We start from the raw sequence: 15,900 nt of genomic DNA on the forward strand, positions 1-15,900 counted from the left end.
CTGTCACTAAACTGAGAATACTCAGGGCTGTCAGCTTGGATGCTCATCTCCAAGATCCTGGTATAGCTGAAAGGGGTCTCAGCAGATATGAGACCATCTAAAGGAAGTGCAGGGCTGATAAGTGATTTGATGACTGGGCTGAGTGATACATAGAGGAGCTAGAGAGTCTTCTTCAGGCAGCAAGGGTGTGCCTTCAAAGCTGGCTTCTAAGTGCAGCAGTTGACAGTCCTGTCAGAATGCTACTTTCTTAGATGCTCTAATAGTTTGTGAGCCAGTTACAGTATTTCTTCTTAGAAGTGGATCTTCTCCATTTCAGAACTAATTTGTGATTTTTTTCCACAGGAGATATGTGCACTGCTGTGAGAATATTACTCTTTATTAAATTGTATAGACATGAATTACAGCATTCTCTAAGAAACATGAAATAACTTAGATTATTTTTCTTTTGTAGGCCTACTTTAGTAAGTAAAAAACCTATGGGCCATCCTCCAACTAAAGTCAGAACATTCCATGTCACATTTTTAGAATTAAATCATAAGAAAATATAAGATTTAGGGTTTGCAATATCTGGTGCACGACAGTGCAATCATTTAATAATTCTATGCTTCAGAGATAAAATGAAGACCTACAGCATGTTAAAAGCTCAGAGGTGTAACAGTTTGGGCTTTCTTCTTCTCTTTTTTAACAGTCAAGAAAGGGCTATGCAAAGACGGTGCTGGAAATCAACACGCCCAAAATAGACCAAGTGCCCATAGTTGATGTGATGATCAATGACTTTGGTGATCAGAACCAGAAGTTTGGATTTGAGGTCGGTCCTGTCTGCTTCCTTGGTTAAGCTTAAGACAAAATCAGATCAACACAAATGTTGCACTTTGGTGCTACCAACCCACTTCATGCCACATGCAAGTTTTGAATAAGGATGGCATAGAAAATGTCTTGCTGTGTATGTATGTCTTATCTAGAGAGTAATCATTGCCCTTGTAGGGCCAGAATCACATGACTTAAACTTATTTTGCAAAGATGCTGTGGCACAGACAGACAACATAGGGCTCACTTCAGGAACACCCCCTTTGGATTCCTCTGGTGCTGTAAAAAAAACCAACGACAATGGTGCTCCTTCCATTACAACAAAGAGGTGTTTAGAAAGTGTTTAATATAAACTGTAATTATTCTATGTACAGTACTATACTGTGATTTCTCTGTCCACTTCCGAAACTTGCATGTGTCTCTGAATTGCATCTGGCTCTTATTTTACAATTACAAACTACATTGTTGATACTGTGTATGTATTCTGAAAAAAATAAAACTGTAATTGCCAGTGAAGCCAATTCCATTTCTGATTAATAATAAAATCCCTTTGTATATATTGTTGTTGAAGAGCTTTGTTATTTGAAGTCGCCAGTAAAATTAAGGTGGCAGAACTGGAAGAGCTTGAGCAGCACACTCAAACAACTGCTTTCTGCTGATCACTCTGTGACAATGAATTTAGGTGATGAAATGAAAGCACTTTCAAAGGTGCTGTGTTCCATGGTGCTATACCTCAGACTTTTTATTTTCTATTCTAATTCCATAATTTCATAAGATAACTGTATATACCTAAAATAAACAAGTTTATATTTTTAGGTGGGGAAAATATGTAAGAAAAAAACAAACTTCTGTGTAAGAGAACTTTTTAAAATCTGTGAAATAAATTAGTCATATAGTTTTCCTTTTTTTTAATCTCATCTGGATTTGTTTCCGTTGTGCTTATTTGGGCTACATAAATATAAAAACTGGATTTGAAACAGTTATTTATGGATTTTTGCAGTGTTTACTTAGATGTTTGTGTAAGCAATGATGGATGTTTGCTTCCTGAACTGGATACTAAAGGTTTCACAGAATAGTCTATACAATGTTTGCCCGTCCCATTAATATGAATTATTTTTCTTCCTGTTACTCCACCTGAAGGCCAGGGATGCAATATGTCTAGGTCATGTGATTCTACACAGTTGCTAAGCAACATACGCGGGACTGCTTCCTAAAGAGCTGTCTTTGACCCAAACTCATTTGACAATTCACTGTTCAAAGCTCACCAAAAAAACATGATGGTTTGGCCTTCCCTCTGAACATTTTATTGAGGTAGTTGGAAGTAGAAATTACGTTTTAGCTTTACAACACAAATCCTTTTGTAATTATTTTTCATAATATATGTAAGACTTGAAAAGAAATGTTTGTTTCTATTTCTTATAAATTGTTAAATTAAATAGTACTAGTTTCTGCTGGCTCGTTTCCAACTGGTATTTTCTTATGCACGTTTATACATGTAAAAGTGAGATTCCAAAAGTCAACTTCTTGCTGTTCATATTTTCTTTTATTTTTGAACCAAAGTTTGTAACTGTCACCTCAAAGAGGGAAATACAAATTTTATTAATAAAATCAAGTCTTGTTTATCTGGATTGGTCATTCTCTTATTTCATTGTTCAAAATGCACCCACTGTCATTACTATATAACTTTATTCTGCTTCCAGACCATCCAGGCTTGAAAAAAAGAAATGTTACTACATGTCCTGGCAAGCACTGGACAAGAGCACTGGGAAGAGAAGTGTTAACAGAGAGGGCGCTGATCTGGCCATTGGCCGTAGGCAGCAGGGATAAGTTCACACGTGGTTGGTATGGATTTATAGCTCCAGCAGTCCAGATAATACCATCAAACACAAGACAGGAGCCTGACACTCCTTCCCCAGCCACTCACAACTTACAGTGACTGTCCATTCCTCAGTCTTGTGCTTATCCTTGTAGGACTCCATCGGGTATGCAAATGATCCTATTTATTAATAGGAAATGGAAGACAAGAATGAGACCAAGACTTAGAAAGTAGTGGAACACAAAATGTCCAGCATCTTGTTTTAGACTGTGGAACCAGAACCAGTGATGGGTCCAATGACATGACATATGCCCCCTTCTCCAAAGAACATTCTCTCTTTTTAATCTGCTATTTGTTTTTCATGAACTCTGGCAATGTCTAAGTAAGATGTCAGGGCAGCTGCAATAAGTTTGGCAGAGAAGCAGCAATTTTTTCCTGCTCAAGGGGGCTGGGTTAAGTTAGGAGCTGACCTGTTCAAGCCTATCTAAAATACCTCCTCTTCTGAGTGCTTTAGGGTAAAAAAATAAAGGTGGTTGCAGTTTGGCAGTCAGGATTAGTCTGCAGCAGAATGTTGTTTCTAAGAATGCAATGATGTATTCAAGCAGCCAAATGAAACCAGATCTAGAATTAGACCAAGCATCTTGCCAAGGTTTGTGTCAGCTACATCACAAAGGAGGAAATGAACTTGAGTCTTCTGCTCTTTTCAGCAAGGACCCATCTGGTTTATTCTTTAACCTTTCTTAAGGCCTTAACCATTTACCTTACTATTAATCCTCGTCATGAAAGCATGTCACCATTGCTTGTTATCTAACTCCTCTTTGTCCATTCTCTTTTTCAATCTGCTGCTCTTGTTCTCTCCAAGTTTCAGATTAAAGGGGGAAAAAATGTCATTATATATTCTTCCCTTCAAGCAAAAATTATGCTCTTGGTTTTCCCTTGAAAGAAGAAAACCAAATTAGCAGTGCTGAAAACCCAAACAAACAAACCAAAAGGGCACTTCAGAACAGAAAAAAGTTTCACATCAAAACTCACAAATTAGTCTTCCTACAAAAAAAGCTTCAGATCCTATAGTCAAATTCTAACAGCATAAAAACATAAAACCTCTGATTCATATGGTATTATAAAATACTTAGAAACAAATCAAACCACCAAAACTATGCAAGCCAAATTCCTCACTCAGCCAAACCTAAAATAAAACAGTTATCAATATTCTTCATACCCTAAATTAAAGACTTGTGAAATCACAAAAAGACTAAAATTGTTATTCGACATTTGGATTTTACATCTAGAAACAGAACTTGGATGTTCTGTGATCTTGAGGGTTCACCCTACCTAAAGACTGGGCAATTTGTTTTGAAAGTTTGCTTCAAGACCCTTTAAACAGAAAGCCATCCTGGAGATGGTTTCTTCACTGCAAACACAGATTGTGGTTGTGCTGCATGGAAATGGAGTAACTCAGCACGTGGGAAACCAAGCCCAAAAATACTCCAGACTGAGGAAATGTTCTGACCAGAATTACACAGAGTGTAATTGACTAGAGTGGCACAAACTGTTCTGTGTGCATGAGTGGAGTTTCTTTGCCTCTCTCTCACCATGACTGTGCTCACCATGACCGGCACATCTTTTGGAAAACTTCATAAAATGCAATGAAGATATTTTTTTCCAGTCCAAGTGAGAGCCATTATAGCTAACATCAATAGTCATCTTGTGACACAAAAAGGTACAAAGCTTCAAAGAATAAGGACACTGAGCTCCTTAAGATTCTTCCCCTTGGGAACAGCTTTGTTAATTTTAAAATTAATCTTCACTGCTAATGGCTGGAAGGAGAAGCCTTAATAGTCACTGGTTTTCTATTGCAAGCACACTCATTTTTCTGTGAAAGAACATCTTCTATTGTAGATGCACCAAAAAAATTGAAAATTACAAAGATGGGATATTAAATGTCATGTCTATTATATTTACCTGGAAATGTGTCTTATTTGTGTTCCTTTTGAAAGCATATAAATTATCAGAGGCTCATTGTTAGTTCAGTGAAAAGCAATGCCAAGATTATTGCCAAGGAGTAGATTGCTCTAAAGCTATTTATACATTTTGTTTTCAATAAAAACATTCAAGATTAATACAGTGAGGAAGGCTGCAAGCTTACAGATATTCTGACACTCTGCTCTAGCCAAGACTGGCTTTGTTTCCTTCTCAGCTCTGTGAATGAAGGCCCTGTTCTAATGAGAGAGGATGCAGCCAAAGCCCACAATGGACATGTTTTGTCTAGGTTGTCCAGGGAGCTTTGGCAAACCTTGACTTTGTTTCCAATATCTCAAGGGGGGAAGAAGTGATCTCCATCAAAACACACCTAATTTCACTAAGACAGACAAGAATTGTTAAAAACTCAGCAGTGGGACTGGGATCTAAGTGCCTCCTCTGCTCCCTATTATAATCTAAGAAACTGGGGGTTTTAACATCAAAAAGTCAATGTAGCTAAATCTTGCTGAAGCATGAAAGAACTCCAGCTTGCACTGTGATTAAAACGTGGATGAAAATTAAAAATTCAGTCCATCCAATAAGATGCTGGACAGAAACCAAATTAATTCTCTTCTAGCCCCAGAAGTTCTCTAAACTGGATCTTCTGTTGTGTTTTCAATGGTTAAATAAAAGAACCTTTCTGACTTCACAGGACTAGGACAAGGCTGCCCAGAGGTCATCTTAATAATCAGGAATGAACACAGGAGCCTCACACTCAGCTCCCCTCTCACCTGAAATGTTTCACAGCCAGAGATCTTGAAAATGGCCTTAGTCCCTGTGGGCTGCAGTAGTGCAAGGCCACTGAGTCATGGCCTCAGAGGCCCAGCCTGAAAGCTCTGAAGTTCCCCAGCACAAGTTAAGAGTAAACATAGCTACAGCAGAGCCATAAAGCTGAGTTTTTAAATTAAAAATGTTAACTAAATGAGGAGACTCAGGATGTGACTAACAAAATAAAACCATTACACTATAATTGTTTCTGAAACAGAAATAATGATTTCTTATTTGTTAGTTTACTCAGAACGTTACTCAGAAAGCCCATACAAGTCAGCCAGGGTATATCATGGAGCTGCATGACTTCTAGAGAAGGTCCTCCTCATTACAGCAGGAAAGTATATTAAGTGGAATGAGAGGTGGAAAGATTTAGAATGAAGTTGTTTTTACAGACATAAAAGCTTTTCTCTGTCAAATATTAACTAAAAAAAAAAAAGGTAAGGTTTTATTTCTATCCTTACAGTCTCTTGAGCCTGGGCCTTTGTTTTGTTACAATATTATCTCAATGGCAGCTCAGGTGAGAAAGTAGCTGTGCTTTGTGGTCCTGGTGCCCAAATTAGCTCACAAAATAAAATAGCAAAATGTCAGGGCTCAGGTTCTGAAAAATGCATAAAAAGATAATCTTCCTAATATTCACTATTCAGTAACTTTCTGATTTGGATGTATAGGGATCACTTATCCCTTTGTCATTCCTCAGAAGGATTTTAGAAATATCCACTTTGCTCTAAGCCTGCAGAGTTGTTCAGTGCATAGATACTAAGATCAAAGTTGTTTACTGTCAGAAAGAACCAAAAATGGAATTTTAATTTGTGAAAACTTTCCACAGCACTCCAAATTCTGAAAAGAACAAAGAACATTTCACCTTCCAACTTCTCCCCCTTTTTTAATTGTGATGTTTCCATTTGAAATAATGAGATGTTTTTGTCCAAACTCATTGAAAGTATTTGATTGATAGAAGGACATCCCTCAAATTGGTACCCTCACCAAGATTGTTTTTGCATGTGCTGGGAGACAAGAGACTAGTACAATACTAACAGTGGAATAAAGGCACCTCTAGAAGAGAAAGGCACAATAAAATAGTTCTCAATGTGTAACAGAAAGGAGGAAAATGTAGTAGGGGAGTAAAGAGGAAATAAGAAAGCAGGGGGGAACTTGCTTCCCTCAACAGAGGGCAGGAGGGTGAGAAATCTTTATGGGCAGTCTGGGAGCATCCCATGTGATTGCTGCTTCTGCAGGGCTCAGGTTCGTTTCTCATAGTCAATGCAAAGGCAGGGTGCACTGGCCCCATAGTTGGGAGGCAGAAGCAAAACTGGTCTATTAAAAACACACCTGAAGAGCAGCAAAGATTGCAAGCCTGTGTGGGAAACACCTGCAGCACTGCCTGCAGCCACATCCCTGTGCCTCACTCTCAGACACTCCTGACACTGCCTCCTCTGCAGGATCTCTATTCTTGTGGAGCAGCCACATTTTGCTGGGACACTGGAAAGCGCAGGAGATCTGAAGAGGGGGAAGAGATGTTGAACTTTTAAGGTGAAGAGAGAATGGATGATGGGGGAGGGTGAGCAGGCTCAGAAATCAATATACTACCATACTGCCAGACTCATAAAATATAAAGCCTGTATGGACCATCTAGATTAGGAACAGGCAATTTCTGTGTCCTTTTTCTACCACAGAGAAGCATAGAGACCAGGCAGCACTGAGAGCTGTCTCTGAAAGGAAAGTCAGATAAAAACAATGGGGAGATCAGCTCACACTGCTGACCCTTTGAAACCTCTCTCTGCCCTTTAAAATTGACCTATTTCATTTTTTGAACACATTGACCTCAAACCAAAGCCACAATATCACGATGAACCACATTTGACCTAGCATCACATCTTCCCATGAAAATATTTCTGAAAAAAACAAGAATAATATTTTAAATGGACAGTCCACATGAACTGAGGATAGCTGAAAATGTACCTGATTAAATGACTCTTGACTATTTCAATGCATTATGCAGTTTTGCATGTGTGCATTCATTTCTCATGTTTTGCATAATCTTTCTGATGACTGTATGCACATGTGTACCATGGAGAAACAGCAGTGAGCCAATGTGATTACTCATTAAACTTAATGAGAAGGTTAGAATTATCTACTATAAAACTAAGAAGAAAGCAAAATCACAAATTTAAAAGCTAACTAAGGGCTGAAACATATGCAAGTACAATTACTTAATACCCTCCTAACATGCAGAACAATAAATATATCATATAGATATACAGCAAATTTGGATGCATGTTACCCAAGTGCAACTCAGCTGTGATGGTGTATGAAATGATACATTTAACTCTAATCAGAATCAGACACATAACTCAGAGGAAGCAAAACCACAAAGTATTTAAGTGCTGTCTTGCAACACTGGAATATTTTTGATAGCCAAATAGCATTCTGCCCTTCTCTGTTTAAACACAGTGAAGGAAGACAGAGATTGGTCTCTGTAAATAAATGCAGGGTGACTCTTACACACAGAGGTCAGGGCTGTAACAACACAGCAAAAAACAGAAAAGGATGAAGCCCAGGGCCTGCAAACAATTTATGTGTGACAAGGGAGAGTTACAGAGGAAGATGACCATAGCTGAGGGATCATAAAACCATAAGGCATCCTGAATTCAGAAGGACTCACAAGGATCATCCAAGACCAGCTCTGCACAGGCCCATCACCAAGAGTCACACCCTCTCCCTGAGAGCATTGTCCAAGCACCTCCTGAGCTCTGCCAGCCTTGGTGCTGTGACCCTTGGGAGCCTGTTCCAGTGCCCAAACACCCTCTGGGGGAAAAACATTTGCCTCTGCCTAATATCCAACCTGAGCCTCTTCTCAGCTTCACATGAGTTACCTGAGTCCTACTAGTGGTCACCAGAGAGAGGTATCAGTGCCTGCCCCTCCATTTCTGCCTGTGAGGAAGTTGTGGACTGCCCTGAGGTCTCACCTGTGTCTCCTTCACACTTACCAAGCCAAGTGACCTCAGCTGCTCCTGATATGGCTTCCCCTCAAGGCCCTTCACTGTCTTGGTAGCTCTCCAATAGGTTTAAATCTTTCTTCTATTGTAGCACCCAAAACTTGCACTCAAGGTGATACTTGCAGTTTAGTACTCCAGGAAAAACTCAAAAGCCCTTCTTTAAGAGGTGGCTTTAAGGATGCTTTTAGATGTTTGTTCTGACCAAAACTCCCTGCAGAGGCCTGGGTTTGGCACTCCCAGCAGCAGCTCCCAGGTGACCACTCAGGGCCCGTGGGCCCGGCCTGAGGGGGCTGTGCTCTGCCAGGTGGTTCCAAAGCCCACAAGGTGACTTTGAGCCCATGTGTGTGTCAAAAGACACACATGTCCACCTACCCCTAGCTGAAACCCAACATTATCTTTTTGTCAGGAATTTCCCTCCCCTCAATTCTCATTTCTCCTAAAAGCATCATATTAAAAATGTACCACTCCCAGCACCCACAGAGTTTTATGCATGTGAAGTAGATTCACATTCAGTTGTTACCTCTTCAAAGGCATAATTAAGGTTAAAAAAACAAAACCAAACCAACAAAATCTCAAACCCCACCAAACACAAACATTGCCCTCTCTTCCTCCAAACCTCTGAGTGCACGTGCTCCTGCCCATGGTACTCACAGGGCAATGGCACTCGGACCTTTCTCCCTGTCACGCCATGCAAAACGCTTTCCATGCACCACTCTGGGGGTCATCCTCTCCAGAGCTTGATGTCTGCAACCTGAGGTGAGAGAGTGTGTGATGGAACAAAAAGGGTTTATTTTCTTAACCCAGATGTTTCTTGGTAGAATGGGCTGCAAAACCTGAGTGGCTGTGAGAATTCGAACAGCAGGCATGCAAAGGCAATATTTAAACAACTCTATAAATGAGCCAGGGATGTGTGTCATTGGTTTTGAAGCACCATCTAAAGAGTTTTTACACTGAAAACACTTCTGTTGAGACATGAGTCATATTAAGCAGCTTTGTGGCAGATACAGTAGCTCCTCTTTCATGCAATTTCTTTCTCTGAAAGCTTTGATTGAGAACTAAGTCACATTAAGGGTTTAGTGATTGAGCCTGGAAGCTTCCTTCAGTAAACTCCTTCCTGAATTAATTGCTGGAGCTCATCACCCATAATAATATTTTCAGAATCTTTCCCCTATTATCTTCCTCTGTCAGGTTAAATTCATCTTTTTGATGTGACACACATTAAACACTGTAAAAGAGGAACAAAAGTTTCACTACTCAATAGGGAGAAGCAGCACAGAGTGCTGTTAGTGTCCACAGGTCTGCTTTTGCACTTGGTGAAATATGAAGGACATTTCAGCAGAATTTTAAAGATAAACAGTTGAAAACAAAGGATTCCCTTGTCCACAGTCCATCACCTTTAAGGACCATGGGAAGAATTCTTCTACATTCACAACTTTAGGATGTTTCTATGCAACATGTACAACAAAATGAGAGACTTGCACCAGTCTTACACATAGACAAGCATCAAATTATCAGTTGTGGTTTCGACTAGGCTCTCTTCCCCTGGTTCCCCTTAGCTGTGAATTGTCTTAGGCTGAAGGTATCCTATAGAAACAAGTGGAATGATAAGTCTTGCTCAAAAAACACAGCTGCCAGGCAGGCAGGTGGGAATTGCAAATTAAAACACTCCTGAGCAGGGCAGAACTCCAGGCCATGGCAAATTCTTAAATTAACAAACGTGCAAACCATGCAGTTTCACTTGCTAGGCACTGCTGCTATGGGGATTGCAAAAAAAGGTCTTACCCTTAATGAGCTAGGATCCAGTTATGCAGGAAATGCAAAGACACATTTTAAACACCTAGGGATAAAAGGAGAGAAAGGTTAAGACAGCCTTGATCTGTATCCCATCTGAAAATAAATGCAAATTCTCTCTCTGGCAGATGCTTTTAGAACACTTGGAAAAAACCAAACCCACAAAAAATATTTTTCTCTAATGCTTTCATGAAAATACTAATGAATTGAAAAATACTAATGAATTGAAGAAAATTGCTTGAGCTGTAAATATAGATGATGTATCTTACAGGTGTCCAAAAGTTTTAAAGCAAATCAAAGTAAACTTTTTCAGTAGGCTCAGACTTCCTGTACATAGGTGTAATACATTTAGTTTTTCAACTCCTTAAAAGCTTTTATATGACATTTGGAAAAAAATATCCCTTCAGTCAATAAGACATTGTAAATACATGACAGTATAAAACATACAAAATATACTTTAATAGACTTTACTCACGTAAAAATAAGTTTATATGAAGATAAAAATACAGTCTCTCTTCACTGCCGTAAACCACATATAAACACCCTTGGTCTAATTTCACAGAACTTCCATGTTTTGTGATGGTATCAAACCAAGACTGCAGAGAGCTGACAGCTGATACCAGGTTAAGTGAAAGGGAATCAGAGCCATTCTGCTTTTCTGACAGCCATTATGGTAATGTGATCAGTACCTTGACAGATGCTAAGAAGAATCATTTTGCTGATTGACTTTTCTTCAAACCTAAGGCTGTGGGCAATCAAAGAAAATATGAACATCTGGCTGAGCCTTTGATTGCCATGCTCACTGATATAGTGCACCCAAATAAGCAACAATTAGTACAGCTTGTGTCAAAAGACCCATCAGCTAATTCAAATTAAGTCAGGAAAATTAAATCCAATTGGTATTCATGCATATTTGTATGCAAAGTTTAAATATGATTCTTCTGCATTACATTATCCTTTATTTACAAGGGAAAAACATGCAAAGTTTTGTGGTTTAAGCAAATATTTTCAAAAGCCTTTTGACTTCTTAAAGCCAAACTTCTGGTAAAACTCTGTATGCTTTCAAAGAACATATTCAATCTAATAAACATAAAAATGTGGTGGCTTTCCCAAGTTCATATTCCTCACTTCTTAAAAAATATCACAAATTTGGACAAGTTATTCATAGGCATTTTGTCAGTAGCAATTACAGTAATGCAGAACTGACATGTAGGTAAATTCACTAGCTAAGAGACTGGCCAAGATAACTACCTGTAGTAAGAAAGAAAAATCTGAAAGCTGATGAAAGCTGAAGACTAATTTCCTCATGTTTTTGCTTGATTCTAAGTCTAAAACCCTGGGAATATGTACTTTCTTAAAAAAAAATAGCATTCCTGTTGGGATTCTATTTATGGTAACAGTAAATTAGGTTGCATGAGAACCTGAGATTAAAACTAATCAAAGGCAAAAGACAAGTTGTGTGCCTAATTTTTTAAAAAGAGAAATTTAGAAAACAAAGTCAAATTGATTTTTTATTTAATTTTAGCTCCTTGCAGTAAATAAACTTCAGTCATTGTGTGACAGATATTGTTTCCAAGTTAAGCTGTTAAAATTTTATTTGTAACTTGGGTGTGAAATCTTGGTTTTTTTCTTAAAAAGTAGTGACAGACTCTCTGGCTGAGGTGCTATCTGTGCTCAGCTAACTAGAAGTGAAATTTACTGTAATCTCACTTAAATCTCAGTTATCTTAATCTTGCCTGACTAAAATCCTATTGCAAAATCCCTGGATTTCTGCAACTCATTCAGATGTGTTTATCTAAAGCCCAGCACAAACCAGTGTATCTCAGACTACACAGGGGACAGGGTCACACTGGCAGCCCCAGCTGCAGCTTTGCTCATGGACTGGGGTCACATTGCACCTGTAGCCACCTCTCCTGAGGGCCCAGTGTTGTCAGAGCCAGGGAGCCTCAGAGCAGAGCTGGGAATAACTTAAATACTGATAGAGCAGAAGAGGGACCATGTCACAGGAGAAGGTTGGGTGAGTCAGCCCATTGGCTGGGAATCACACACTGCATTATCAGCTGCCACTGATGCCAAGCACCTGCTACGGTCTTATTTTTCTTAGGGCTCCCTTTGTTTTGATGACAAGAAAGGTTTTCCTAATCACTGATTCAAACGCTCTTGAGAACAATCAGATCAATTAATTAGAAAACCGTTACTATGGTGCCTTAATAAATAAAGAGTTAGTTTGTGATCCATAACTTCAAACAGTCTATTAGCGGCTGTTTTCTTGAAGTTCTTTCCTTTAAAATACTAATATCTCTTATACATCCATCTTCTGATTCAGAGGCTAAGAGTTCTTCTACTAGTATTACCTTTAGAAATATAGTTGATGGAAAATCCCCTAGGTAGTCTAATGATATGGTCCAGTTACTCTCAAGTGCACAGGCCCTTTATAAATGCTACTCAAAAATCAATATCAATCCTTCAGTGCCTTCAAAAGATGTGGAGTAAGGGCCATAATAATGGTGATTGCCTCCAGCAAATAACTGCTCAGTGATTATACTGCAGTGGCCTGAAAGTCCAAATCCCCCTCAATAACTTTCAAAATGGATGCATGCTGGGAAATGTAAAATCATCCCTAGCATACAGGTCAGTAGCTGCACTTTCTAGTCAAGTACCTACTTATTTACTGTGTTGCTCTCTTATTATTGACATAAGACTTTGGAGAAGTCTGCTAAAAAAAAAGGTAAGCTGCAAACCAGTAGGTCAGCATTTCAGACATGTTCAGCACAGCAAAGAGTACTGTGCACCACAGGAGAATCAGCTGGAAGCTCCTCCCTTTGTCTGTTTTATTTAGGAATCTGAAAGTAGACTAAGGAGAATACAATTTCAAAGACCATGGTAGTAGGGAAAAAATCACTCCAAGTGTAAACAACAAAGCAGCATTCATAGTTACAGTCCCTGATATTTATTCTCTGAGTAAAGCAGCTGCTTGCTTGCAGTCAGGAACAGGGGAATACTTAGCAAAATCTGAAGTAGTATTACTTACTTTACCACTAAGACTCTGAATGTAATGTCATGGCATTTGCCTGGAGTTCAAGCTTCCATGGTTTGCACATGAGAAGGTCTCAGTGGACAGGATCAGAAGCTCAGCACAGGCCAGGTGTAGCAGCCATTGCTTTGTTTCTCCACAAAGTCAGCTGCACCACTGGACTAAGAGACTGGCTACAAGTCACCCAAAGCCCAAGCTGCCTTAGGGCATTATCTTCTGCGTGCTGACACTGAATCAAAATTAGCCAACCAACCAAAATGGTTTGCCAAGACATCAGGGTTTCCTTAAAGTCTGCTCTTTGGTTGAATCCATGCTTGACCCACGTGTACAATTCACTCTCAAAAATAAAAGACATGACAAAGTTCTCTCTCTCCAGAGAATTCTTGGCAAATGAGTGCTCCATCTTTCCTAAGACAGGAAGTCCTTGCCATACAGAATAGACAACCTTGCTACATTTACTCTTCACCCTAACAAAACTTGTAAGTAAAAATACTGGAAAAAATTGTCCATATACACACATAGATCTATTACCAGTGATGTTACTTCCTACAAGACACAATGAATTCTATAATAATAAAAAAAAGTTGGAATTTGAAAGACAGTGGTGTTTTTGTATGTTAAAACCAGAAGTACAAAATAAAGATTGAAGAAGAACTCCCAACTTTTTACCTTTTTAATCCTGCACTGGATTTAAAATATTTTTATTTCAACCATCTCTCAAATATTAAAGTTTATTTTCTACCAGTATTCCTACCAATTCAAATGTCTTAGCAAGTTCTGGAAAACCAACCTTTTTTGCAGACATGCTGTACCATCATGTTGAGTTCTAGAGCTCCATTAACCATAATAAAATCTTTCTTGTGTGTTTTCCCTGCATGTATAATATACTGTTTGTATGAATGCCTATCACAACTGGAAATATATTGTGACATCTAGCAGCTGGCAGTTCAAGCAATGCATAAATATTAGAATAGAGAAAAGCTTAGTATGATTTCAGAGCCAGTTTAATTGAAAATTCTCTGAACTGGCCACTCTCTTTGTGCCATCTGTTTTCATAGGACATTCTAGTAGCTGAGGGGGTTTTTATTTCAAAAACTCCAAAAACAAATGTTATGGCCAAATATATTCTCTGCAATAAGCATTAGGTAGTGAAATAAATTAGACTAAGCACATACCCAGGAGTAAAATTTAGGTTTTACAGGCATGAGTGTTACCAGAGGTATCAGACTCAGGGAACCCATTATGATTTAGACCTTAGTGATATGACAATAATAAGATACCTTAAGCAAGCTGTTGGCTGAATCAATCAAGTTAATCTCAACTGTGTGTTAGTGAAGTCATTTTATCCACATAAGTTGATTTTAGTCCATTAAGACAGCCCTTTTACTTCACAGTGTGTATAATCATTATGTTTTCCTACCTTCATTTGTCTTCATTCAAAAGAGCACTCAACCACCTTGGTGCTTATTGCCATTAACAAGATTGTGGTTTACCTTAATACAGTGTCAAATGAAGTCACAAAGAGTCATGTGGATGACAGCAAGAGAAACTGCATCAGTGTGCTCAAGGTTACTATGTAGGTGAGAAATATAAATGAGGGATGAAATGCAATTTAAGCAAACAAATGTGCCATTGCAGATACACAATTCCTGAAGCAGCTGTACAGGACTCCTCCTTCACTTTTAATTCTTGCAATGGGATTGAAAATCAGAAGAAATTACAATTGTTAAGCAATGAGGAAATAGCAGATATTTTTACTAAAGCTGTATTTCAGTGAAATTATTACCTTTTACTGACAAGATAAGCATTATAAAACAGAGAGAGTTAACTACATGAGCATCTTAAAAGCCTGTGTATTAAAGCTCAAAAGTTCATTTGGCAGAGACTAATAGGCCTAAAAGCTTTCTAGTTCATTTTAACACCTTCTGTTTTACTCCTTATTGCTGGCATTGATGTTCAGTTATTATAGTAGTATCTGATCATATTTACAAACCCTTGCTACTTTTCTTCCTTAGAGACCTCATCTGAATCAGTTCTGAATATCTAGCAGATGTTCAAGATACTGAGTTCTTAGAAAGGTGCACGACTCTTTAAATACCATGTGAAGCACTGCTACAATCTCTAACTACTGTGCTTAAAAAGTGAACCATTCCTTGAAGCACTATCTCATATAAGTACCTGGTGCTGGTTTTATCCTCTGAACCAGCTTGTGCTGATCATGGAGGATTCAGGATCCCAGACCAGACTAATCCCACACTGTATCCCAAGGTGTACAAAGTCCCTGTGTTAATTTTGTGCCCAGCACTTATGCTCAACATTTCCAGCACTACTTTTAACATAGCAGTCTTTTACTATTGAGTCCTTGGCTTCCAGTGTTTGGTAGAAAAAGAAATGTGACTGCTGAGGCCAAAGTGTATGGATGGGAGAGGATGGTTTTGCCTTTTACAGTACTGATCTTAGTAAGTTTTAAAATGCACACTCAAGGGAATATGCTAATTTGACTGAGTACTCCTCACTTCACTAAAGAATCAATTTTTATCAGCATCTCAGGTTTGCTCCCCAGCTCTTGTGTGAAATGAACTCATGGGGGCTGTGCACAGCTAATAAGCCTAGTGGCTTTTTAGAAGCAAAGTGGTTTGTCACTGTGCAGCAGCATATGACCTGCT

General features: G+C 38.7%; 1 protein-coding gene and 1 long non-coding RNA gene across 8 annotated transcripts in view; one reads left to right on the forward strand and one right to left on the reverse strand.

The window, feature by feature from the left end:
- Positions 1–2,435, forward strand: part of COL11A1 (collagen type XI alpha 1 chain) — a 132,188-nt gene extending 129,753 nt beyond the window's left edge. For all 6 annotated transcript variants that reach the window (XM_053984536.1, XM_053984533.1, XM_053984531.1 and 3 more), the window contains one exon: positions 689–2,435. In XM_053984536.1, coding sequence (XP_053840511.1) covers positions 689–835 — 147 coding nt within the window. In that variant the 3' untranslated portion in view covers positions 836–2,435. The remainder of the gene's footprint in view (positions 1–688) is intronic.
- Positions 1–15,900, reverse strand: part of LOC128811172 (uncharacterized) — a 158,203-nt gene that overhangs the window by 6,599 nt on the left and 135,704 nt on the right. For both annotated transcript variants that reach the window (XR_008438262.1, XR_008438261.1), the window contains exon 3: positions 10,192–10,246. This is a non-coding gene — a long non-coding RNA (uncharacterized LOC128811172). The remainder of the gene's footprint in view (positions 1–10,191; positions 10,247–15,900) is intronic.

The sequence above is a fragment of the Vidua macroura genome, chromosome 9 (assembly GCF_024509145.1).
Source record: "Vidua macroura isolate BioBank_ID:100142 chromosome 9, ASM2450914v1, whole genome shotgun sequence".
In the NCBI taxonomy this organism is placed as follows: Eukaryota; Metazoa; Chordata; class Aves; order Passeriformes; family Viduidae; genus Vidua; species Vidua macroura.